This window comes from Oryzias latipes, chromosome 8, assembly GCF_053564925.1.
Source record: "Oryzias latipes strain Hd-rR chromosome 8, Olatipes_Hd-rR_3.1".
NCBI lineage: Eukaryota > Metazoa > Chordata > Actinopteri > Beloniformes > Adrianichthyidae > Oryzias > Oryzias latipes.
This window is the reverse complement of record NC_136244.1, coordinates 25,495,508-25,521,092: the sequence shown is the minus strand read 5'-3', so window position 1 is coordinate 25,521,092 and position 25,585 is coordinate 25,495,508. Positions and strand designations below refer to the sequence as shown.

At 45.4% G+C, this 25,585-nt stretch overlaps 2 protein-coding genes across 7 annotated transcripts; one reads left to right on the top strand and one right to left on the bottom strand.

Annotated features, from left to right (window-relative positions):
- Positions 1 to 22,566, top strand: gas7a (growth arrest-specific 7a). 6 transcript variants are annotated; one of them, XM_023957310.2, is made up of 14 exons: positions 3,923 to 3,961; positions 4,050 to 4,145; positions 4,271 to 4,390; positions 4,650 to 4,699; positions 7,518 to 7,580; positions 13,593 to 13,682; positions 15,495 to 15,610; positions 16,004 to 16,078; positions 16,308 to 16,386; positions 18,293 to 18,424; positions 19,447 to 19,570; positions 20,191 to 20,270; positions 20,380 to 20,478; positions 21,461 to 22,566. In XM_023957310.2, exons 2-14 carry the CDS (start codon positions 4,118 to 4,120, stop codon positions 21,572 to 21,574), a joined length of 1,170 nt encoding a protein of 389 aa, XP_023813078.1. In that variant the 5' UTR covers positions 3,923 to 3,961; positions 4,050 to 4,117; the 3' UTR covers positions 21,575 to 22,566. The 6 variants fall into 6 exon arrangements, with proteins under 6 accessions (XP_078808025.1, XP_023813079.2, XP_078808026.1 ...); XM_023957311.2 differs by lacking the exons at positions 3,923 to 3,961; positions 4,050 to 4,145 and adding an exon at positions 92 to 296; XM_078951899.1 differs by lacking the exons at positions 3,923 to 3,961; positions 4,050 to 4,145; positions 4,271 to 4,390 and adding an exon at positions 1 to 296 and having other exon boundaries at positions 7,384 to 7,580.
- A 1,082-nt stretch (positions 22,567 to 23,648) lies between these two features.
- On the bottom strand, positions 23,649 to 25,393 carry rcvrna (recoverin a). The gene is made up of 3 exons (XM_004071151.5): positions 24,668 to 25,393; positions 24,347 to 24,458; positions 23,649 to 24,273 (listed from the first exon to the last, which is right to left on the bottom strand). Exons 1-3 carry the CDS (start codon positions 25,163 to 25,165, stop codon positions 24,155 to 24,157), a joined length of 729 nt encoding a protein of 242 aa, XP_004071199.2. The 5' UTR covers positions 25,166 to 25,393; the 3' UTR covers positions 23,649 to 24,154.
- Positions 25,394 to 25,585: the final 192 nt, after the last annotated feature.

Below are 25,585 nucleotides of genomic sequence, written 5' to 3'. Positions count from 1 at the left end.
ATGTTTTATTTTCATATGAGAGACAACAGTTCAAACACAAAAGTTCTCCCTGTCTGTAATGAAGCTGAAAATGTGCTTCAATCGCCCAAAAACCTTCCCAGCTCGTTTGTGATCTCCAGCTTGATCAGACATGGCTGCTTTCAGCTGCAAAGCTGTGAAGTTCTCATTACCATTCTCTCCTCATCATCCCGTCTCATCAGGCCTGCAGATTCGATCCACTTTTATCGGAAGGGGCTTAAACGTGCAGCCCTTGAGGGCCCGGCGCCGCTGCCGGTATCTCTGCAGCCAAACCAGAGGTGAACGCATGTTTCTTTTCTTTGTCTTGAGTTCTCGCCCTCTAACAAGAGAGTCGACGGGAGTCTTCCTGCAGAGGAAGTGTTTTACACATCATTTAGGAAGCAGTTCAGGGGTTTGAATCCCACGGGACAAAATCATGCAGCATCTCTGCCGTTGACTCACACCGTAAACACACTGAACAGTCACAATAAATCGCATAAGACTGTCATTCTGTTTAGTACCTTAGCCCTTGTGCTATCTTGTGGGGTCCAGATGACCCCAGTGGGGTCATCTGGACCCCAAAAGATAGTACAAGGGTTAGAGGGAGGGTTTCTCTTCATCTTCTTTGAGGGCTGTTAATGTGATAGTGGATTTGGTAGAATGAAAGATGAATTTAGAAGGCATGAGCTTCTAAAAGCTGGGATTGTAGGTGAAGACATATACAGTGGTCCCTCACTTTATGATGCTTTGGAAATTTGTGTTGATCACACATTAGTTAAAATGCACTTGTTCCCGAGTGAGAGAGTTTGTTGGCCAGCCGTACAACCCAAGGTTTCTTTTTTGGGGGGGAAGAGTGGGCCATGTTTGACAACAAAACCTTGGATATCTTTACCCTTACTAGACTCTGCAAGAGGTGATGGAAGCTTTCATTTGGTTTTTGTGGATTTGAATCACCATTTGTACTTTGGGATGTCCTGATGTTGAAGAAATATGGCAAAGCTGCCCAACCTTCATCTTCAAGATCTACCACCCTGCCAGTTTTCCAGCTCTCCTCTTTCTGCTGCTGACTATCTGGATCAGGTCTTTGGTCACTCAAAATGAGACATTCAAGTCAGCTGATCAGCAGGAAGTAGTGCAGAGAACTGTTCTCTTGGATTTATAGAAGTGTTAAGGTTTTTCAAAGTAAAAAAAAAGAAAAATCACCACTGCTGGTCCAGGTGGAATTCTCTTTTGAATCAAGAATAAGTCTGTCCACCAAATGGATGAGCTCAGTATTCTGAAGTTACAGAGTGAGGATAGGATGCAGCTTCAGTTTGATGGATGGATGGAGGCTTTCTATGCATCTTTGCGAGTTTTAAACACTCTGATGTTGGGAGAAGAGAACTGTTGAGCTGTTTAAGGAAGCAGCCCAACTTGCTCGTGAGTTGCCATGGACACCCAGACAACGATGGAAAGATCACGTTTCTTTCCTGATGTGGTAACTAGTCTTTATCTTTATGATTAAAGATAAAAAATGTCTTAAACTTTATACTTAGGTTCTCCACCACAAAAATATGGAGTTTTTTTGTTTTATTTATGTATTTATTTCTATTTCTATTGAAGTTCTGCTGCTTGTTGGTTAGCTAATGTCCGCCTTGGATTGGTACCTCAGGCAGAAAGCCTAAATCCTGGTGTACTCTAGTGGTCACCAGTTTCTTTGGAAACACATCTTCCCTGTTTTTGTTGGTTTAGGATATTAGGTTTGTGGGAGTGTCTTTTAAGTCACTTTTATTTTGAGTCAAGGTAAGGTAACACATTTTGAGGGTGTGATTTTTTTTTCCTTGCTCTCCTTCAGCCAGAACCTTATTGCTTAACAATTTGCTGTTATTGATTTGACTGTTGACACATTGATATTATTTTTGAGACCTTATTTTTCCTTAATCAGGACTTGACATAATTGGGGGCTTGTCCGGGATTGTTTGCTTTGGCTTTTTTGGCAGTTTTTGTACTTAGCTTTACTTTTTACTTCTTTTTTTAAATTTCAACTGCTACACCACATTAGACTTTTGGCTGACATAAAATTTCAGTCTGATTCATAAAACACAAGCATGTTTTCCCACCACTTCATAAACAGGAAACAACGTGTCTTTCTCTGCTGAGGCCCTACCGAGATGGCTGGCACGGCAAAAACCTCTCACGGTATGGTAAATCTGGGCTGCAACTTTCACTTCCGTCCGTGTTCAGACTCTAGTTTAAAAGCATAAACATAAGGGGAAAAAAACAGTTGTAAAAAGAACATGACAAGAGCCTGAATCCTCCCAAAACTTGAAACTGAGTGGGAATTTCTTCTTCTCCCTAATGAGAGGCCTGCACTGCTTCTTCCCTGCCTGCATCTTTCTGGCTCAACAACTTGGAGGCAGATAGCAGATGGTTTCTTTCTTCTGCTGGCGTGAAGCCTAAACACACTCTGAGGCAGAAAGAGGGGGAGGCACTCAGCTGCAGGGGAGGTTGTCAGCATTTAACAAGGCGGTCCTCGTTGGAGAGGACGATTTTCATGTAGGACTGCTTCAGAGAGGAAAACCCAGCATTCGAACAGCCGGTTTGGAAAAAAAAAACGAAAAGAAATGTCTGCCAAGTTTGACAGTCAGTCAGTTGTCGTCAATTTACTTTTAATTATTGCTTTTCGTCCCCTCATAAATATCTTGGATAAATATTCTTCACTCTTTGAAAACTTACTGTTAACAAATATTGTACTTTGATAGATTTTTCTTGAGGTTTTCACCCTTTTTGTCTAATTTCTACTGTAAATGTTGATGTTTTTACATCAACCGCCTATGATCACATTGTGTTTTCATGCAGCAGAATGGTTATTCTTGCTCAGTTTTGAAAAATTATTGATTCAATTTATCTTAAATTAGTAAATGTATCATCCATTCTGCAAATCCATGAACTGATTTGATTTCTTTTAAAGCATTTATTTTGTATTTATATGGCCAGATCAAACAAATTCTGTCACTTTTCTACAAGGATTTATAACTCTGTGATGTAATAGTTCAGAATAATCAAATTAAGGGTTTGATAATGATACTCGGTCTTACGGCCTAACTATGATCAATATGAGTATGATCAGCAATGGGTTTACGGAAGTTTATGTGCAGTCAAACAACGACTGGCTCGTGTAACAGGAAACCTTGATCGAGGGAAGAAAAACCTATCTGAGTGAAAATGAAATTAACTTTCCTTTCATTGTCCTCGATACAAAGGACATTTCTCATTCCAGACAGGAAAACGTAAGAAACCTTTGGGGTTTGTGTGTATGAAATGATACAAAAGAACAAAAATACACAGCTACATACTTCTGTTTTTGTTTATTCAATTTGTTTAGCCATAAGCTAGACATGATAAATAGGATTAAACAGGATCGTAAAGCAAAAAGTTTCCATGTAACCTTTTAACATAATTCATGTTTTGATGATGATAACTGTTGGGATTTGTTTTAAAATATACAAAACAAAAGATGATAAGGACGGCTAAAAATATATTTCTATAAATAAAAATAAATATATTTATAGATGAAGTGTGTATATTAGTGTTAAACAATATATTCTGCTGATGAAAACAAGAAAATGTTCTTTGTTTGTTGTTTTGATGCTGTCCTATAATTATTGTTTGGTGGTGTAAATAAAGTAGAACAGCAAAGGTCAGAGCTGCACTCTTTTATGCTAATCTATGCTAAGATGAGCTGCTCTGGCTTCTCTGGGCATTCAGGTCAGATTCAGCCTGAAAGAACATTTTCATCCCAAAGCAGACGTTTCCTTCTCTCCTCCTTACTAAGACTTAAACATACTGGTAAATGGAAAATCCATCAACACTTCTCTGGTCAGCCAACAGGACTGGGATTCCTTGGTGTTCCTGCAGCAGATCGACGGCGGTCCAGTGTCCCGTGTCATTTGGCCTTGAGGGTCGCACTCAGCTGAGCTCGCAAGTTAGTTTACCTTCAGCTGTAGATGCGCTGCTGTGACACGCAACGAGCAGACAGCTCATGAATCACTAACATTCAAGAGCCATTATAGGGCCTGGAGGGGGTCGCTGGTGCAGGATCGGGGTCAGGGATGTGGATCCTCTATAGGCTGTTGTGTGGATGCAAACAGGAAGGACAACCCTGAAGGGTTTGTACCACCAAACATCTGATAATTAACGTATTATTATCCCTTAATTGATGATCTAATTGGAGTTAAATGATAATCAGATTACTTTTCTTCCCCAGAATTACATATTTGCCTTTGTGTATCAGGTTTCTTTCATCTGCACAAAACAAAGTGCAGTAAACAAAGCCGTCTGCAAAAGCATCTGTCAAAGATGGCGGGACAACCCAAAACCAGCAGCACGGGTCAACCTGTACGGGCGCATGAGAGTAAGGCTTAGATACTTTTATGGTCATTTGACCTGAATGATTGTGTCCATTTTGTCCTTCAAGTGTCATCACTATCATGGATGAATATGACATCATTAAACTGTAGTCATTCTAAAATGTATGAATGTTTGTTGAAGCGGCTTTTCTAGTCTATTTCTTGTATTTTTCCTGGTTTGGTGACGTGTTCATGGGACGAATGATCAAAGTGAGACTGTTGCTTTAATTTGTAACATGTGCTGAATTGTTTGTGTCCTTCCAGCCAGAACATCCAACACAAAGAGCCGTCAAATCGAGAGCTTTGCCGCTTTGGTAAGGAAACCCGCCTCACAACAACCGGGGAGCCGAAATATACGATGAATTCGTGTTCAGCTTTAATGTTAGTCAGCAATATTTACAAACCACTGAAAAAACGACAAATCTGATATGTTCTTGTTTCAGCCCTTCAGTGAATGAGGTATGTTTGTCAGTTCAGGCTCTGAAACACGTTGCTATGGCAGCAACGTACAATAGAAGAACGATACCACTACAATTTAAATTGGCTGCAAATCCACTAAATTTGAACAGACAAGACATGAGCAAGGCCTCTGCTGGCACCAAATTGGTAGCGCCACCTTCAGGACAAGTGTGGTATCACACCTAATGTTGCATTCACACCAGACGTAATATTGCTCGTAATATTATCGTCTTTTGACCTGCGTCAAATTTACTGCTCGACGCCTTGGTGCCTTGACGCCCCGGCTGCGAAGCAACCGCTAACATTTTACTGGACTTCATTTGTTGCCGCATCATGGAGAACATGGATGATGTTGAGCGAGTAACTTTGGTTTATGTGTTTTGGAGAGCTCTACAGAGGTGTCGCCGTGTCTGGGTTCACCAGATCTCTCCCGTTCTACTTCACTTCTGCAGCTGCTCTCCTCTCTCGCCAACCGCCAGCGGGCCAGCTTAGCGAGCGCCGCTGCCCAAAGTCTGACTGCCGGAACCTTGGCAGACTGGCAGTCGTACACTTGGTAGACTGTTGGGCGAAGGCGGGTACACCCTGGACAGGTCACCAACCTGTCACAGCGCCCAGGGACCTGGAGCTAGCTCCCAATTCTGGGACGGACCTTGGGTGCCTTTGTAGTGGGCTAGATCGCTGGCAATCTGTCCAGGGTGGATCCCGCCTTCCCGCCAACAGTAACCAGAATAGCTTCCGGCAATCACGCGGCCCCAGCCGGTTAAGAAAATGGATGGAAGTTCAGGATGAAAATCCTCACATCGACCAGCTATATTGGGTTTATTTTTCCACCCTTTGATCCGGTCACTTAAAACGTCACATGCCCAAAGCTGAGTTCCTGATTGGTTGACGTGCAACGGGACCTCGGATCTTTACATTGACTTAACATTGAAACTTGACACCCCTGACATGAGAATTGAGTCCGCTTTAAAAGCAGCATAAGAATTTCTTTTCCATGACTAGTGCTTTAGTTGTCTCAGTTAAGAGGCGTTTAGGTAGGACATAGAAGACCTTCAGCGTTTTCTCAGTGAACTCGTTCACAGGCTCACAAAACTCAGATAACTGGAAGTTATTCGAGTTATTAGGCAGGATTATTCAATGTTTCTATAGCAACCACTTTCACCAATCAAAAGTGAGCTTGTTGGACACCTGAAAGCTGGCCTCACGAAATCTGTCAAACGTTATGAACGTTGGACGTGGGGGCCAGCAGGCTCCACCTACTCTTATTGAGGTTTCTGATTGGACAGTTTGTGACTAGAATAGCTTCCGAAACCACAAAAAAAAAACATCATGAAAAAGATTAGGATTACCAAGAACATGTAAAAAAAATAATAATAAAGGTATCAGAGCAAGACTGGTTCTTCTGACCAATAGAATGACTGAAGAACAGTTGTTTATTTCTCTATTGAAGTTCATGGGATGTTGGCCTCTTGGAACCAGCATGCACTTCCTGTTTGGAATTCCAGGGGGGCGGGGTCACTCAGTCCAGTTCTCACAGACAGTGAGTGGGTGCAAACTAATTTGTTTGCAAAAATAGAGAACAGGCTTCTGTCATGGAGGCCAGTTAGCTCAGCAGGTCAGAGTGTGGTGTAATAACGCCAAGGTCACGGGTTTTCCAGGAGGACCAAGCCTTGAAAGTTGTTGATTCGCTGTGATTCCTCGCTGCCAAACGGGTTTTGGTCTCAGAGAAGGCAGGCCAGCTCCTGCTGCTCCATGATCCCGGGCCAACGTGGATCTCATCCAACCCATGTGACTCGCTACGAGTCAGACGAGGCCGAGCAAGAGTCAGGATCACAGGGAAGGGGCTCTAGACTAGCATTTGGACTAAATGGACCGCTAAGATCTGGGGGGGGGGGGGGGGGGGGGGGGGGTCAGAACGTCCACAGTCGCTCTGGGGGTTGCCAGCTCGCGGTGGTGGGAGTTGCTCGTCGCCATGTTTTGCTCAGCAAAGGTGAGAACCGGTTCGTGCTCAGGCTGCGATGCGAGCGACACAGGTATAAAACACTCGGAGACCGTTGCTGCATTCATGGGGTGGGGGGGGGGTTGTTTATTGCGCAGAACTGTGAGCCCCACCTCCTTAGTTATAGCGCCCACTTCAAGTTATTTTCTTAATCTGTTTCGGATTTTTGCACCAACAGTTACGCCACTGCTGCCCCCTCCCTCATTCTCTGGCTGTGAGGGAGGTGTGGCAAACCTTGTGTAACCCCCCCTTTGCTTCTTTTTCAATTTGAAAGTTGTTTTTTGCAAGCAAAACTGTAAGGATCTTCCTCTGTTGGGGGGTGGGGGGTGCTGTGGTCTTTCTCTCTTTGGGGGAGGATCGAGATATGGTAAGGAGGGGGGGGGGCATTCCTCGCAGCCCCCAACCCTTAAACTAGTGTGACAGCAGTCTTACCAGAGGCTAGACTTCCTCACAGCTGCCGCCAAATTCCCTCTGCATCATCATCATCATCGGCATCATCATCATCATCCCTCCCCCTCCTCCTCTGCGCTCCCTCCGCAGACGGGAGGCAGCCTCGCTGTGTGGAGGGGCGGAGAGAGAGCGGCTCTCCCAGATTAGAGGTGCGAGGGATGATGATGGAGGCCAGCTTCGACACTGAGGAGAGCTTTGACGACCCCTCCTGTCTCGCCTCGCAGCCCCCCGGCTCCGTGTCGCCGGCCAAGAGGCAGATCAAGGAGGTCAAGGAGACCAAAGCCACCGTGAGTATCCTGAAGCTCGCCTCTTTATCCTGTCAGTGGTTTTCTCCATCTGTTGATCTGAAGCCGTGACACCTTTTTATTTGGGGGGGGGGGCATATTTAATACTGAAGAGTCAGGGGTGTGAAGTGAGGAGCTCCTGTTCTAGAGATTGATTGATGTCAGAGTCTGTCTGTCATCCACTGCTTTCACCAGCGTGCCCCCCCCCCCCCCCCCCCCCCCCCCCCCCCAGGGACTTTACGTTCAATCATTGGCGGGGTTGGGGGGGGCACCTCACTGAAGAGGTTCAAAATGTTTCTGCAGCATGAAGCTTCATTTACGACAACGGGCTTCTCCTCAGGTTGGCAACACTGTGATGCTCCGATGCTCCATGATAATTGATGCATGTGTGTGTGTGTGTGGGGGGGGGGGCGTGGGGTAGGGGGGATCTGGGAAACTGACCCTCAGCAACCGCAGGAGCCATCAGTCTGGCTATTGTGAAAACCAGCATGAGATGCAGTAAGTCCGGTTTCCATGGTGACAAAGGCTGATCCACGGGTGTTGAAATGGAAAACATTTGTGTGTGGGGGGTGGGGGGTATTGAGTTCAGGTATTTCCTGGACAGCGGTCCTCTGAGGTCGGTCTGTGCGGTTCTTGGACCCACAGAGGAATGTTTCTGGACGCAGAGAAGTTTGGTTTCGGTGGAGGACCAGGTGAAAGCATCCGGACTGCTGACGCCAGCCCCCGCCCCCCCTCCAAGGTAGCTTGGTGTTTGGCCTGCTGTACCTCGCACTACACAGCCCCTCCACTGTTGTCATGGAGACACATATCCATGACTGTTGGCAAAATGGACGCAGGATGCTGAGCGTCAGGAAGAAGCAGATGTTCAACCTTCTTTTCAGCTTCAGCATCACCCAATCTGAGCGAGAACTCGCAACCTGACTTGTTGCGTCGAGTCATCAGCTTTGTCGGAAAAGACAATTATGAGGTTTTTTGTGTGCATATATGTGTGTGTGTGTGGGGGGGGGGGTCTTTTTCCTTACCTCCAAAGCAATTTGTCGCTTAGCAACAGTGGCAGTCTTCCCAAAGACCCGTCTGCCGAAACGTGCAGCTGAAAAAAAGCTGTTTGTTCAAATGTCGAGCCTCGATGTCTAACATCTCTGCAGGCTTGTTTGTTCTGCTGCGGCATTCAAAAACACACAAACAAAAGAAAAGCTAAGAAATGTTTATGATTACGCTGCTTTTCTGGAGCCGGACCTTCAAAGCGTCCGCAGGATCGAGAGTCTGACATCTCGACTCCCAGCTCCCTGAGAGACAGATTCATTACACGCTGCGTCACAAAGTTAATCTATTTATATTTAACACCTGACCCTGAAACACCTGAGTTGGCAGCCACAAAAGGAGGTGTACGTTCTCCAGGCAAGCTGGGATGAAAGGTCTCATTCTGAGCGAGGCTCTGAGAGGCAGTGACAGATTTGGAGCCGGTGTGATGGAAAACCCGGTGCCCGTGACGATCAGTGTGATCTCTGAGGCAGAAAATGAACCAAATGACTGCGGGGAGTAAATCAGAGCGCCGCTTCTTCCCGTGACGACTTGCTGCTGTTTTACCCTCTCTGTTGGAAGATGTTTAAGTCATCTGTTTGGAGGATGACTCCCACCAGGGTCAGATGAAGAGCTGCTGAGACAAAGTGACAAATAAAACAGTCATGATGATCCCACGCATCACTGCAGGTAACTCTGCGAAACTCATGAAGCTGTTAAATAATCTGATAACATCCAGCACGAGCTCCTTCATTTAAGAACAGATGAAGCAGCAGATCAGCTCAGCTTCAGGCTGTGAGAAGCTGCTTTAGTCCTTAAAAGCTGAGCCCAGTGATGCTCTAAACGCTGACGTTACCCACTGAGAAAATTGAGCTCAAAATGGGACTGAACACCGGCCAGAGTTTGCACCGCCCACCTCAACCACATTCCAAAATGGTAATTGGGTAGGAAAAGTTCATGTTTGACATACGTATGTCAGGTTCACCCCATTGACTGTAGATAAGAACTGGACTGAGCGCCCCCTCCCCCGTGAAATTCCAAACAGGAAGTGGCTCCCAGAATCCAAAATCTTATAGACTTGTATAGAGAAATAAACAATTTTTGCTGTGATATTTTTAACATCTTCTTGATAATCCTATTTTTTTTCATGGTATTTTTTTTCCTGTAGTTTAAGTTATAAACTGACCAATCAGATGCCTCAATAAAAGTAGGTGGAGTCTGCTGGACCCCAAAATTTATACCGTTTGACAGATTTTGTGTAGCCCACTTTCTAGTTCTAGGGGTGTGGTTTGCCAAAATGCTCACTCCTGATTGGAGATTTGGTTGGCATACAAAACGATGACTCGGACCAATCACTGCATACCGATGGTTTCTGGTTCCAACGTGGCGGCATCTGTATCGTGAAAAATGGGGACTGATTTGACTTTCTTTGTTTGGAGCCAAAAGTGATCCTTTTTCTAACGATAACGTCACACTCACTCAGTCCTGTTCTCATTGATAGTCAATGGTTCACCCAAAGGTCAATCAACGTGACACGCCCCCTAAATCAATGAAAAATTGAATAATTTACCTTTCCACAGCCCTCATGACAATGATATAATGTATACATTATTTATCAGCTGACCCCAAAAACCTAAAAGAACTGACTAAAATGGTACAACTCACGTGGTGAAGGTTTATCTCAGTGTTTTTCAACCTTTTCTGAGCCACGGCACACTTTAACCTTAAAAAAAATCCCGCGGCACACCAGCATCCAAGAATAAAAAAAAAAGGAGAAACTCATAGTCTGTATTGATCTACAGCCCCTCCCTCCACAATCTCACATGCATTTTTGAGATAATTGTTGCAGAAAAAGCTGGAAACTGCAGCTGTTTTTTCTAAAAGATGCAATAAAAGTTAAGTTAGAAGATTTAAAAACAGTTTGTGTGTTCGTTAGTTTCAAGACGTTTAACAACAGATCTCCTTTTGCGCTGTCACTCTCACAACCCAATGCATCATGGGAAATGTAGTGCATAAAACGGCCGAAGATCGGTTTTCGGAGCTTCATTGTTTTGTTCACTTGTTCCACGGTCTGATACCGGATTCTGTGGAAAGCTACACCGCTAAAGACGAGCTTTAGCTGCTATTTCTGTTAGAACTGAGCGACTTTACGAGCTAAATCGGGACAAGGAAGTGAAGACTTTAAGCACTTCTGATTGGTCAGACTGATGACATGTGATTAACCCCCCCAACACGGGACTTTTCCAAAATACAGCCGAAGGTGCAGCTGAATCGCGGTACGTCATTCTTATCAAAATGTCTTTAATAAAATAAAATAAACGCAAAGAAAAGGTATTTTACGATCTTTTATATTCCTAACTCCTGTGTTTTATCAGGGCCTGTTTGGATGAACAGAGAGCTGAAATCCTGGAGATGAGAAATGTTTTTAGATCAGTTAATGAGGGCAATTTCCCACGGCACACTTGACCATCTCCCACGGCACACTAGTGTGCCGCGGCACACTGGTTGAAAAACACTGGTTTATCTTACAGTCATCAGTGCTGCCAAGATGGCCAATCAGTGCAGAGACCTTCAGGTTTTTGTCCACTGAGTAATCAATTAAGATCATTATTTAATATTAGCAACGCTGGTCAATACTGATGAATGTCAGCAGCCCTGATGTCTTAAATCGGTTTATTTGGGTTTCAGTTCGTAGGCGAGTTGGCCGCTTTGTCCTGGAGCGAGACACTTAACCCCACGCTGCCCCAATTATAAAACCAATCTGTTGTCACTTTGGACGAAGCAGCTGCTCCATGCTGTGGAAACGTCTGGAGCCTCGAGGTCCAAACAGACGTGGACATTTACTGCATCGTCTCCAAGACTTTTCTGATCTGAGATCTTCTGAGACCATGAGAGTGAAACGTCGAAGTGCTGAGCGGAGGCACGATCCAGCACGAGTGAGCGTCCAGATGCTGCCAGCATCCACGTTTTACTGCTTTAAGGGAAAATGTTGCTGTTTCAAAACCACGTAGCTCAGGTGTTGAGAGACGTTCTTTCTCTACTTCCTCAGATGGTTTATGATCACAAACATTTTGAATGACAACGATCCCGATCCTGTTTGAATCGGGCTGAGTGTTAAACACTGTGTTTGGTGTGTGCGTGTTTTTGTGTTGCGCCTAAAGCCGGCGTGCAGCGATGGCTCAGAGGGTCCGTTGTAGAGGCGGCGGGGGGGGGGGGTTGCAGATGGTGAACATTACATAATTGCAGCCATGGGAGTAATTGAAGGAGCTGCGGAGCGTGGAGGCTGTATTCAGGCTGAGTGCTGGGTGTGTTTATTTGCAACAAAACGCAGTCTCAAGTGTGTAATGGCAGCTTAGTGTGAGGCCATAATGGAGAAAGCCTTCCCAGTGTTTGTGCTGTTTTTGGGGAGGACAGGAGCGTCTCTGTGTTTGCTTCCTCTTCCCCTCCAAAGACCCACAGGTCTCCTTCTGGACTCTTTTCACTCTCACTCCATCTTTGTCCTCAGGGTTTTAGCCAAAGCCTTAATCACATGCACTTGGACGAGGGGTTGACCCCAAAAGGTTTTGCTGGTTTTGAGTTCTCCGGACCTTAGAGAGGAGCGGCTGCAGGTGTATCTTGCAGTTACCTTGAGGCTCGTCCACCATATTCTGTCCTTACAGCAATCGGGTGGTCCAGTTCAAACTGAGGCTGGCTGGTTTCGCTTACAACCGCAACAAACCCCTGAGTGGCATTTGATGCCTGATGACACGATGGTCTCTGGAGTTTCAGTGGTTTGATATTTATAGTGATATATATATAGAGATCATTGAGATTCTTGTTTTTTATTCATATAAAGCTTGTTTTTTTTCCTTTACAAAGTGTTTCTGAAGATGCTTACATCTATATAAATATGTTTGTGGTTCAAGATTCAAGATCAACTTTATTGATCCCCGTGGAGGAATTCACTTGTAATTGGTTGAGGTTAATTGATAATGCAAACAAGACAAGGTAGGTGGTACCATCAGGCTTTCTTTGCATTTCAGCATCACTATAAGAAAAAGGCCAATACTTAAAAAAACAAAAACAAAGTTAAATATATGAAACAATTTGCCAGCTGCTTCATAGCTTAATCAAATACATCTGAAGTTGTAGTTTCATGAGAAAATGCCGGGGAAACGTCCTGTTTTTTACATTTTCTAGAACAGAGTCAGATTGAAATCATGTCTATTCCCTCTTGTTTTTAGAATGCAGCAAAAGACGCCTCGTCATTAAAATCCTAGGATGTGGAAACGGTAATTTCAGGATCAAGTTAGCCTCTCTATCGAGTCATTTATTCGCTCAAAATAAGTACAGCTTAACTGGCGCGGTATGCACTCAATTGTACTACAGGCGTATAAAATCAGCATGATGTCATCTCCTTGTGTCACATTTCTCAGTAAATGGGGCGCCCTTCTTGCGACCGATGCGACTCGAGCGATTAGAAATTGGCATTAGGGATACACCGGGCATTAGAGACGTCATGAAAATGGACCGTACCATTGTCATGCGAGTGTGTTTGATAATGGACGTTACACGCACGTATGAAGAACAGGTGATGCTGTCGTACGGCATCCTTACATTACACTTCAGTCGTTGGCAAGATTAGAGAACTGGCTCCTTACTGACCGCTTACTGACTGAATGCTGCAGGCACACACACACACACACACTCTAGTTGTCTAATTTTGCGCACGCAGCACTTCAACAGCACTAAAAGTCTCATGGCGAAATTCCTGGGATTTGGGGGTGAATGTTAAAAAATGCAAACATGCCTGTTTCTCACCTAATTCAGCCTTACCTACCTTTACACGTCATATAATTCTCCTATGCAAGAAACATTATCCCTACAGGTTCACTGAGCGGTCTACAACCTACATAATGCGGGCCACCTGAGTGACCCGTACAGACTCCACACATCCACCTGTTGAACTTCTTATGCCAACGTGTTCCTCACCTTATTGTTCCGTGTTTTCTGTAGATCAACTGTGTGACGTTTCCTCTGCCTGGAGAAGGTCCGGAGCAGCAGCTCCTCAAACCAGACGAATGGAGCTACTGCGATTACTTCTGGGTGAGTTTCAACAACCAGACCTTTGAAGAACTCGCCTCATGTCTGATATTCAGAGAAAAAGAAACCCGATGATAGAATATCGTACAGCGGAGTCTTAGTGCCACCGTGAAAGAAAAGACAAACATATGAAAATAAAGTCTGCCTTTTATTTATGGTGGTCCCGATGCTCCATGATGCCATAAATATGGATTTCCAATTTCATCAAAGCCCTTGATTCTTGTGCAGCTTTTAACTTCCAAATTCCGGTTCCACTGCAACAGTTTTTGTTTGGAGTGTGTTTTTTGTCAGATTACAATTTGCTCTGCATTTTCTTTTTAGTTTTCCATCTCAAAACATTTCTGAAAATTCTCAAATTCCTCCTCAGTTGCAGACTTTTCCCCTGATTTTGCCAGAGCTACAAATTTAAAACAAAATTGTTCTCTAGCTTTTAAAGCAGCTGTCATTGAAATCTACAGCAGAAAAGAGACTCACTGAATTCCAAATGGACATATTTGTGGGAAAAATCAAATTCCATAAACTAAAATGTCTCCAAATAGAAGAAAGGCTGTCTAAAGCTGTTGATAATCCTTCTAACCCTCCTTCATGGTGCACTGATTTCTTTTCTTTTCTTGCTGTTGTCTGGAATATTCCATTGCTGCAGAGGGATGGGGGAGGAAAAAAACACTTTCACATGTTCAGTAATATGCCATCTTAATGATTTGTGGAGTGTTTTTTAATGACACAGTTGAATAAAAAATGGGGGTAAAATTATTTTAGGCACTTTTTCAGTGTTCAGCTCAGGGCTCCAGAGTGTTGGAGGCCCCAGGTAATCCCCTACTTTTGCCTAGTGGTAAATCTGCCCCTGAAGATAACGTACAGACACGATCAGTGGTCCTGTGGTGTGTTTGAAGTGTTTCCAGAGTTCAAATAACTGAACATGGGTGAAGAGTTTGTGGCCCGGTCAGGAACTCAGCTTTGGCCCATGACGTGCTGATGATGCAATCAGTGGGTGGAGTTTAAAACCGACATGGAGGAGAATCCATGGGGGGGGGTTTCAAACTGTTCTCTAGAAACAAAGGTGTTTTTAGGAAGGGTCTCTCTAAGTCAGCTATGTCACTGGGTCGGAAACTCCCACAGACAGACTGGTAGTCTGCACAGAAAGGAGGGACTTCAACTGCTAAAAAGCTTTGATGCTGCAAGTACGGTGGCTCAGAAGGAACACGCCAAGCACAGCCTTCGGTAGTTTGTGATTTTTAATGAATTGAAAGTGATGCTGGCTCCAGATTAGTTTAGGACAGATTAAAAATGGCTGATTTTGATACTTGCACCATAAAATACCCAATCTTAATTTTACTTTGAACGATTGGAACGAAACTCCAGTAATTTTTACTTAAAAGCATCAAAAACTCATTCAACAACTTTCAGCTGTTTCCTTGGAGGTCTGTGCATTTCCCTACAACCTCCTTCTGATTTGATGTGAAGCCTCGTGTGCTTCGTCGAAGCAGCTCTTCTGCTGGTTTGTGTTTGGCTGCACCACGTTGTGGTGTTTTCATGAGTCTGGCTGCTGAACGGCTGCTGGCAGACGCTCCTGTCCGTGTTCCCTGCCACAAACAAGACACCAAAGCTGCGGCCGACACCCGTGAGCTCCAAACCACACATCCATCAGGCGCTGACGCACCAACGCCAACGCGCGCCCTCCTCAACGTGCATCCAATCATGCACACGGCATGACTGACTGGCTCATCTCCCCCCGAGCTGATTGACTCAAAACCCCGAAGGTCGGACTGAGAGGCCTCCCGTTCCCGAGCTGATCGATGCGCTCCTCTTCCGCAGGCCGACAAAAAGGACCCGCAGGGGGCCACCTCGCTGCCCGGCTTCGAGGTTCTTCTGCAGAAGCAGCTGAAGGGGAAGCAGATGCAGAAGGAGATGTCTGAGTTTATTCACGAGAGGTAAGCGCTCCGTGGAGTTCCCTGAGGTTCAGTTCCGAGAGCTCAGTCAGGATCCAAAGCTGGTAAACATCCGACCTCCGTCTAATTCTAAGAGCAAACAGAGCTTTGAATTCACATCCGGCTCAGAACCGTGGGAAGATCAGCAGGAAGATGTCCCCAACGTCCCTGCTGTTTACAAAAGCCGGCTGGCTTCCATGCAGAGCTGACCTCCTTCTGCTGCCCGAGCCAGACTCCTGACCTCCTTCAGCTGAGAGGTTCACTCAGGTGTGGAGGATAAATGTGAGGAAGCAGAGGTCACAAAGGCCGCAAACGCGACTCCCCGGGCTGACAGGAAGTCATTTACATCTCTGAGATGGAGATGGGACCTGCTGACCGCCTCTCTGTTTTTTTTAGGACAAAGATTGAGGAGGAATACGCCAAGAACCTCTCCAAGCTGTCTCTGAGCCCGCTGGCAGCGCAGGAGGAGGGGTAGGTGCAGTAAACACAGTCTGAGGGGAGATTCAGCCCTGTCAGTAATTACCCCAGCTCCTAAAGAAAGGATTTCAAAAGCAGACTGGTTTTTTTCTGCTCCTTCATCAACATGTGCATTGATTTTTCTGCCAGAAAAGGAGCAGAAGTTTCAGTGGAGCTCAGGGTTTTCAGTTTGTCGTCACACTTCATCTCCTTTTTTCAATGTTTTTTTGTGATGTTTCCTCAGGACTCTGGGAGAAGCCTGGACTCAGCTGAAGAAGAGCCTCCATGATGAAGCTGAGGTCCACCTCAAGTTTGCTAATAAGGTGATTCCTGTGGAAGATTCATTTTTGAATTTTTCCATCTTCAGGGGTTTATTAGTCTCCTCAGGCTGCTGAAGTGCAGCGGTTCCGGTCCACTTCTGCGAGTTTGATTCCCATCCAAGCGGAAAGCCGCAGAGCTTTTTAATCAGCTGCACGCTCTGAGGAGTCTCCACCCAGGGCAGCAGGGTCGGTGTGCAGAGGGTGGAGGGGGATCCACCCTCTGGAGCTTTCAGGCCTGCGGCTTCTCCCGCTTCTGACGGCATCTTGGAGTTTGTTGCTCTGAGAAATAGGCTTTTCATTCAGTGATGGATCTGGCTGTGCATCGCAGACAGCAGCCCCGTTATTCAAAGGAGCCCTTTATCTCCAGGCTCCCAGAGGAATCGATTTTTAGAAGAACGCGTTCGAGCAGAGCTAAAAAAAAACAGATAATGAAGCAGAAGTAAACGGTAAACAAAGAAACTGAGTTCATCTTCAGCACTTTAACTCAATCACAGTTTTTGTACATTTAAATCTTCATTTAGTGACTTCTGCTCACTTCTTCTGCTTCTTCCTGATTCTGGAGGATCATCCTCCCATGTAGTTCCTACCGATCTGCTGATAAGCTGGATCAGGGGATCCAGACTCTGATTCGATTCAGTTTTATTTATATAGCCCAGTAATTGTAATTGTACAAAAACAGAAAATCAGTCAATCATAAAATACAATAGCTGATTGCTACGCTAAACTAAACAGACTTAGCTAAACCGTGCATCCCTGCCCCTAGACCAAATGCATCCGATCCAGAGAATCAGTGGCAGGGAGCTGGAAAACAAACAGGGAGGGGGGTCCTTGAATCCCCCAGGACTGAGCAGCTCAGCAGATTCCTGCATTTAGGAGGCAGCAGATTCAGCAGTTTTAAAAACTCTGACCTCTAGTGGCCTCCGAGACCCTCACGGAGCACTTTACACTGAAGACTGTCCATCCATGAAGTGGCTATAGAGTCCAGAATCAGCACCAACATCCTCAAACTCATCCATCCATCCTGCAAAGTACACATCTGAGCAGCTCAGCCCCAAAAAGATGAGCCGTTTTCAGCTTAAAGTGGACAGATTTGATTGGAATTTTTGCACATCAGCACCTTATTTATCAAAACTTCTCGTACCAGCAGACGCAGAAGCTCCTCCCACATTTCTTTTTATGATTCTTTTCAGTTTCTGACGGGGTAAATTCAGAAATTGTTTGTCAGTTTGGACCAGATACCGACTGTAACTATTTTAAAACTTCGATTTTTATCATTTTTATATATTGCTATAGTGTCAAATCTTTGCCAAAAACATAGTTTAGCCCTTTAACACCAGCGCTGCAGTTCCAGTGTTGATATATTTTTAAATACCGTAACTCGTTGACCGTTTATGACCGTTTCATGCTGAAACTGCATAACGTTCTACGAGCGTAGGTTATTTTGCTGATTCCAGCGGCATTTTTAGTGTTAAAGGGTCAAAGGTCATAATCTGGACTTTCTCTGTTTATGGGTAAAACTGTTCAATCGTATCTCCACCCACCGCTACCCACGGAGGTAGTCAGCAGTGGATGCAGTTTATTTTCCCCCGACAGGAACATCAGTTTTGTTTTACAGTTTTACAAAGAAAAGTGATGCGGGACTGACCACAAAGATGCTTCTAAAATCAGGGAGGGGTTCCAACCGGCCAGGAGTCTGCTGAAAAAGAAGGAGCAGAAATGCAGCTGAAGGATTGGCTTGGGTGGAGACTGAGACTGACAGACTGAACGTGGTGGAAGGTCCTGCTTTTGTGCAGGATCTCCGTCCGTCCGTCTACACCCTGTGGTGGCATGTCCCCATGGAGGGACTTGAACCTCACTGACCAGATCTGACACATTCACATGTAACAAGACAGCCGGTTTGTGTCCACAGCTGCACACCGAGGTGGAGAAACCGCTGCTGACGTTCAGAGGCGACCACTTCAAGAAGGACCTGAAGAAGTACGACCACCACATGGCAGACCTCAGGAAGCAGCTGGCAAGCCGCTTCGCCAGCGTGGAGAAGGTACGGCCAGCAGCTCAGGAGTCTGTTTACATCAGAGATGACGAGACCATCACAGCTCTCCCACGTGCCGTCCATCTCGCCACAAAGCTCCTGCTGCCGCCTCCCACCTGCTGAATCAGAGCATGAATGGATGCTGCCTTCGTCCTCATAGCTGTTGAGAGGCAGGTTGAGGTGGGCGGCGGCAATATGGGGGGGCAAGAAGGCGACTTCATACCAACAGCATAACCAGACGGATCACATTTTAGGAATCATTTCAAAGTTTCCACTAACGTGTTAAAATGTAAATAATTCACTTCATAAATTTATTCTAGCCCTTAAAGACCCAATGCAGCCATCTTTTGATCTACTTTCAAAGCATTCTCAGTGGTCTTTTATTTATTCTTTTTAAGCCAAAATCGACAAAACTGTGTTGTTTTCTAGGACGTCGTTTCTGCAGAGCGGCAGGAGTTCAATAGAAACTCACCTCTGAGTTGTGGGCTGAGCAACCCCGCCCCTCTTCCTCTCCCCGTTGCTTGGAGCCCGGCGTAGGGAACGCCTGACTCTATTTTCTACGTCACAAATGCTTTTTTCCCCTGCTCCTGATTCACAGTGATTTGAATAAAGAAATACTCAACATGATTTTCTTTATAAATGTCCTCCATCATTAGTAAAATGCTACAACATGTTAAAAAAAACTTTTAATCAGAGTGAGTCTTCAAAAAGCAAAAACATCAATTCGAGCCCCAGATTTTTCTAAATCTGTTTCTGTCCAATTTAAGGAGGTACGGTTTTTTTCTTATCTTGAGAAAATAAAGATGTTTGAGGAAGATTCTTTTCATCTGAAAGGTCTTAAATATTTTGTAAAACTGTAAAAGCTCTAAAAAAAACACCCGTGGAACATTTTATCAAACATTTTAAACAAATATTTAAGACTTTCTTTTTACCTACATGGACCATGAGGCACAGGTTTCTCTCACCTGCATAGGAAAAGATCCATGTTGGAGATGTGGGCTGATTCTGGTTCTGTGTTGCTGTGGCCGCAGGCCCGCAAAGCCCTCGCGGACCGGCAGAAGGATCTGGAGGTGAAGACGCAGCAGCTGGAGGTCAAACTCAGCAACAAGACGGAGGAGGACATCAAGAAGGCTCGACGGAAATCCACGCAGGCAGGTCAGGGATTCAACCCACAGCTTCTCCAAAAACAAGTTTCCTTTTGTTTATGTTCGGTTTGAAGAAACGTGTGTTTCAGTCTTAAAGTTCTTTCAGTCGACTATTCTGATTTGAATCTCTGTTCCCTCCAGCTTGACTGCAAAAATGAAATATTTTTTTCATCCCATTTGTTCTCTTTCGTGATAAAAATGCCACACGGAAGTGTTCAAAACTAAAAAAAAACAGGATTTTATTTGGAGGGGGACGTTTGTGGCTCTGAGTGTTTCACTCACATCATAAGGCACATAGAATCCGCCCCCTCATGGTAACCACCAAAAAGTTGGATCAATAGACTGATCAGAGGAAATTCGTCTGCAGCTAAGAAGAAAATGAAGCCTTCACCTTTAGTAACATATTTATCTGAGAAAAACCTCTAAACTTAAAAAACTGTTGTGCAAAAAAGGAACTGGGTCAACGTTTTTAAAGAATACAATTATTTCTGCATAAACCTCAGTTTGAAAAAATCCTCTCAGGTGGATTTTGGCTGAGTCCTGCAGCCTTTGGCGCCCTCTGCTGGCCATTACAGGTTCTTCATCTAGCGGAAGGCTCATCTCTCTGTTGTGTTTCTGTGTTTCCTCTAGGAGATGACCTCATGCGCTGCGTGGACCTCTACAACCAAACCCAGTCCAAGTGGTTTGAAGAGATGGTCACCGCCAGCATGGTAAAGCCTCTGCCCAGCCCTCAGTCTGCAGCGTGAAACCAAACCGTCTGCTCGCAGCAGAGAAACGTGTGAGACGATCGCTGAGGTGATCCGCTTGCATCTTCTGCAGGAGCTGGAGAAGCTGGAGGTGGAGCGGATCGAGTGGATTCAGCAGCATCTGCGTCAGTACACGACTCTCCGGCACGAAACCGACATGTTCAACCAGAGCGTGAGTTTGCTGCTTTTCCACCCTTTTGCAGAACTTGTAGCAGCGTTTTTCAAACACATCTGTCGACGGTACAGACATTGTCACTTTATTTTCATTCATGTTTCCCACCAGTTCTGATGTGAGGCAGCAGTCTGGACTGTTTCCGGATTGTTTTCACAATTCTCCTTTTCTTTTTGCGCGTTTGTGAACATTTTGCCTCCGCCACAAACTCTAAAGACCGACGGCTCGGCGGCCATTTTTTTTGACAAAGTCTGAGATTTGGTGATTTTTCACGCTTTTGCAACAGATGGGAAAAGGACTTTTGTTTGAGCAACCTTCACAAAATACACACACAACCAGGTTAAGTCTACAACCACATATAAAGCTTTGTTGACCTTTGACCTCAAGAACAGGCAGCCATCTTGAATTCCCCACCCTCCCAAATATTACCATTACTAGCTTCTACAAATTTTACTTTGGTAGCGTCATTGGGAAGCTTCCTGGGGGGAAAATGTTAGAATTAGGAGTTGTAGATTTTAAACGGCGTTAGCTTGGCGAGCTCACAGGAGTGGCGTTTCCCAGTTGCTAGCATTTTTTTAATTTTACTGGAATAATGTCAACATTCAATGCATGAATCCCCCGCTCAAGCTGAACAAAATGATATAACATACAATGTGAACATATTAGGAATGTGGGCGTGGTTAACCTCCGTTGCTAAGGAAATCTCGACGCGTACTTTTGCCGATTCTTTTAAAAATGACATAGACCTGTTCGCCAGCCCCATGCGACTCAAAAATAAAATAGTTGCTATGGAGATAAAACTTTTTTTCTCCATAAATTTCAGTATTTTTGTTGTTCAAATTTAGAACTTGAACGCTCTACCGCTGCGTTCCGTCCACCTTCTCTCTGCTGAAGGCTCTTCTGAAGTTCCTTCAGCTCTCGGCCCCCTCATGAGGTTTTTCAGACTGTCTCCGGGTTCACGCCGGCCTCTTTGTCTCCTCAGACGGTGGAGCCCGTCGACCAGCTCCTGCAGAACGTGGATCCGTCCAAAGACCGGGAGCTGTGGGTGAAGGAGAACAAAACCGGGGAGGTGCGACCCGTGGACATGGACATTTAGACCCTCTGGACCCCGGGATCAGCCTCCCGCCTCCACTGTTGCCACTTGAGTTTTTCTAAGCCCCGCCCCCCCCTGACCGGCGGGCCGCCGCAGACGTGCGCTCTGCTCGTCCTGTGGCTGCAGTCCCACCGGGGAAAAGCGTCAGCAAAGAGAAGCGGATCAAAGAAGCAGCATGTTCCTTCTAAACGCGACCCCTCCCTGAATGCTCGTTATCGTCTTCTGCTGTCTAACTGTTGTCAAGTTCTTAACGCGCATCTCTGTGGTCTGAATTTTCGCAAAAAAAGTACGAGACCTTTATTTTAATACACTACAGAAAAGTCTGAATGCATCTATTTTCCTATTTTGCTCCATGACTTTGCTGGAAGTGCATGTTTGACGTCAGGCTGCAGCTCGTGGAGCCATGACGGCCGTTCTGGTGTTTGGGTTTTATGCACAAATCTGTAAATCTGTATCTTCATCCACGGAGACGACGCTCTGCTCCCTGGGTTCAGGCCAGAGTCGGTTCTGGAGGAAAAAGGTGCTCCAAGTCACTGAAACACCTTTTAGTGCCTGAAACCCGGAATATTATCCGTTTATTCTCTGCATCCGTGTACATTTGTACATACTGGATATTTTCCCGTCAGACGTGTTTGATGTTGTACGTTTTATTTTTGTAAATGTGCAGGAAAGTGGGAAACACTGCTTTTAACTAGAAGGACAATGAGGTTCTTCAGAACTCTGTGGGTCACGAGGGGAGGAACCGCTCAGAGACTTTGTGTTTTGGTGTTCATCTGTTCCCTCCAGGGTGTCAGAAACCTCCAGCGGCCCATGGGGCAGCGGCAGGTTGTAGACGGTTTGTTTGTGTGTGCGTGTCGTTCTCCGAGTGTCAGTCTGTTCTAGATCAATGTTCCTGATCACGATCCCGCCGGGCGTCTGCTCGGGTGTGACCTCCGTCCAGGCCGGGTCGCCAGGAATGCAGCGTCCCAAATAAACCCCCGCTTTGAAACCGCAAAGCTGCAGAGCGTCATTACGAAAACCAGATGCCAACAAGCCAGAGGGAAGGTTTGATTCCCGATGAAGACGACGGCATGAGTACATTTCACTGACGCTCTCTGTTCTCTCTCACTGCATCATTTCGTAGTATGGACCCGATTGTTTTAGCTATGCTTCTTTCTTTCTGTGCCTTTGAGCAAAAATGTCTCCCCTGCCACAAGCTCAAATTTTTACAGAAACCTAGCACCCGGGGAAAAAATTCATTTGAGGGCAAACTAAGCACCCAACCCCCCCTCCCCTAAACGATGACAACACAGTGGAAGAAACCGCCAAAATAAAACAAATGCCACCAAAATCTCTTTCTGGGGTTAAAAAAGTATTTTCAACAAACCGAAACACACGTGTCAGGGATTTCCATAGGAAGGGTTTTTTAATTATTATGGGATGCGCCATTTTGTGACATTGATTCATTCATCTTCCAAGCCGTTTTTGTCCCGGCCACTCCAGCGAAGGCTGGGGGCGTCGCAGGGCCGTTGAAAAGAAAGGAAAACTTTTTGTTGGAGCGAATTTCCCACCCAACCAGGTTACGTTTACAATCACACAGGAAGTTTTGCTGACCTTTAAACTCAGGAAGAGTTCTAAAAATGAGGCGACCAAAAAACAAAATGGTTGCTACGGAGACAAAAGCAACGTTTGTTTTGTTTTGTTTTTTGTCACATGCAGCTCTAACCAGGTAAACAATCATTAACTGGGATGCTGAAACCGGATCTTTTGAAGGTAATGTCTGAGAGGTCAGAGGTCAACCCTGACCCCGTTTTTCAATTGGAAAAACAGCAGAAAAACTTTAACATCTATTCATTTATGTTTGTTACAAATCTGCGATGCCTCTGATGACCGTCATGGCGTGGTTGGTGAGGGTGGGGATAATCCCAGAGAAAAGCACAATACACGACCCCCCCCCCAGAGGGTTGTAAGCTTCTAAAGGCTGAAAGCTGTTTTCTCTGAAATATTTTAACTTTTACACAAGATTGACACACACAAACAGTAGTTCCAAATAAACATTTGAACAAAAGCGCTGAATCCAGAAATGAGGTCGGACATGTCGTCTTCTACACTTTAATCTTCAGTCTTCAAAGGCATAACTTTCTACCAATGAATTTTACAACAAAACTCCAGAGTTGATGCTTGAATATTTTACTGATGCAGAAGCCAGCAAATCATGGAGCGAATGGAGCGAATGGAGCTTCAACGCGTGGCTTTGACAGAACAGATACGGGACGCGTGGGACTGGACACCTTTAGGGTTGTTTGTCTCCACTGACCTTCAGCTCATAATCGGATTGGCCGACGCAGGCGGATTGTTAACACGAGCCTAATCCCTTTAAAGGAGCTCCTGCGCTGACTTTTTCTCAATTAACCTAATGAACACATCGAAAAGTGAAAACGCGCCAAGGCGACGTCACTCACCTCAGACTCCTCCTACTTTTACTGTCATCAAAAGCAGGAAACGCCACCGTTTTTTTTTTTAGCTTTAAAAAAAAAAAGACGGATTTCTAAAGAGAAAAAAAAAATCACATGAAATACATGAAACACACGTCAGTTGTTTGTGTTAATGCTTCTTCTCCTTCAGCTTGTCTTTTATTTTCTGAGGCTCATCGTACTGTATCAAGCGCAAGATGTCCTTGTTGTCCATCACACCCTGAATAAATTCCCCCTCAGAGATTTTATCTGCGGAGAAACAGACATGAGTGAGCATTGCTTTCTGCTGTCAGAGCGGCGCGTCTCTCCCACAGCGGTTTACCGTTTTCCTTTTTCCCGAAAAACGCCCAGATTTTCTCGGCCCTCTTCTCCGGCGTGTTTTCGTCGTCGGGCAGGTTCTTCTGGTCGTCGGCCGGGATCATGTTGAATATGGACTGCAGCAGAGGAGGAGGTTTCTTTAGAATGTGACGGTAAAAAGATGGCAGTTTTCTACGAACAAGTGGAAGAAATCTATTCTATGAAAAATGAAGCCTAGCTATGAAACTAACACCTGATCTCTGAGGAATGACCTCATTTGTACATAATGTACTCACTCCACTCACATGTTTACTTTCATTTATAAAAGTAAGTCAAATTGAAATACCCTAACGATCTCTTGAATTTCGTTTTTGCTAATGGTTCCGTTTCCGTCCACGTCATAAAGGGCGAAGGCCCACTCCAGTTTCTGCAGAGTCTTTCCTCCGGAGGTGAGGTGCAGCGCCACGATGTACTCCTTAAAGTCCAGGGTGCCGTCTGCATTGGTGTCGAAGCTCCTGAAGACGTGGCGTGCGTACGCCGAGGGGTCTGCGCCTGGGAAGAAGCTGGCATAGATGCCTTCAAACTGCTCCTTGGTGATCTTCCCGCTGGGACACTCCTTCAGGAAGGACTGGTACCAGGTGCAGAGCTCGGCCTCTGAGTATTTGGTGTTGGACTTCAGCTCTTCCAGGAGCTCCTTCGACAAAGCGCTGCTCTTCGTGTTCCCCATGTTGCTGAAAGAAAAGAAAAGCTTTGCCCTTCTTCCTCCTCTTCTGCGCTTGAGGGCTAAACCTCTGCAGAGCGACCCTGCGCTGCTCTTCCCTCTGCTAAATGGGATTAGAGTCATCGCTGCCTAAACCCAGACAGCTGTCCCAAAGAGGATCACCCGTCGATCTGCTGTGACACCTTTAAGGAGACCCAGGACAACAGAGGCAGCACGCTCAACGAATGCCCACGACAGCGGCAGAAAACAAACACCCATCCTGAAAAAAAAGAGCAAAATTATACTAAAATGCAGTTTAAACATAAATGTTAATTCTATACATGTTAGTTCCAACTGTCCTTACGGGTGGAGACCGGCACACAGGTGGCCCGCCTGAAACATCAAGGCCGTAGAGCGCTCAGCGAACCCGTAGAGGGAAAATGTTCATGCACGTTGTTTTCTACGGGCATGCTGCAGGCGCCAGATCATAGTGAAATCTTAAGGTTAGACGCCGGCGTTCAGATTACTTCCATCCCCCAAATCCTGCGGAGTGTGCAACGAGCC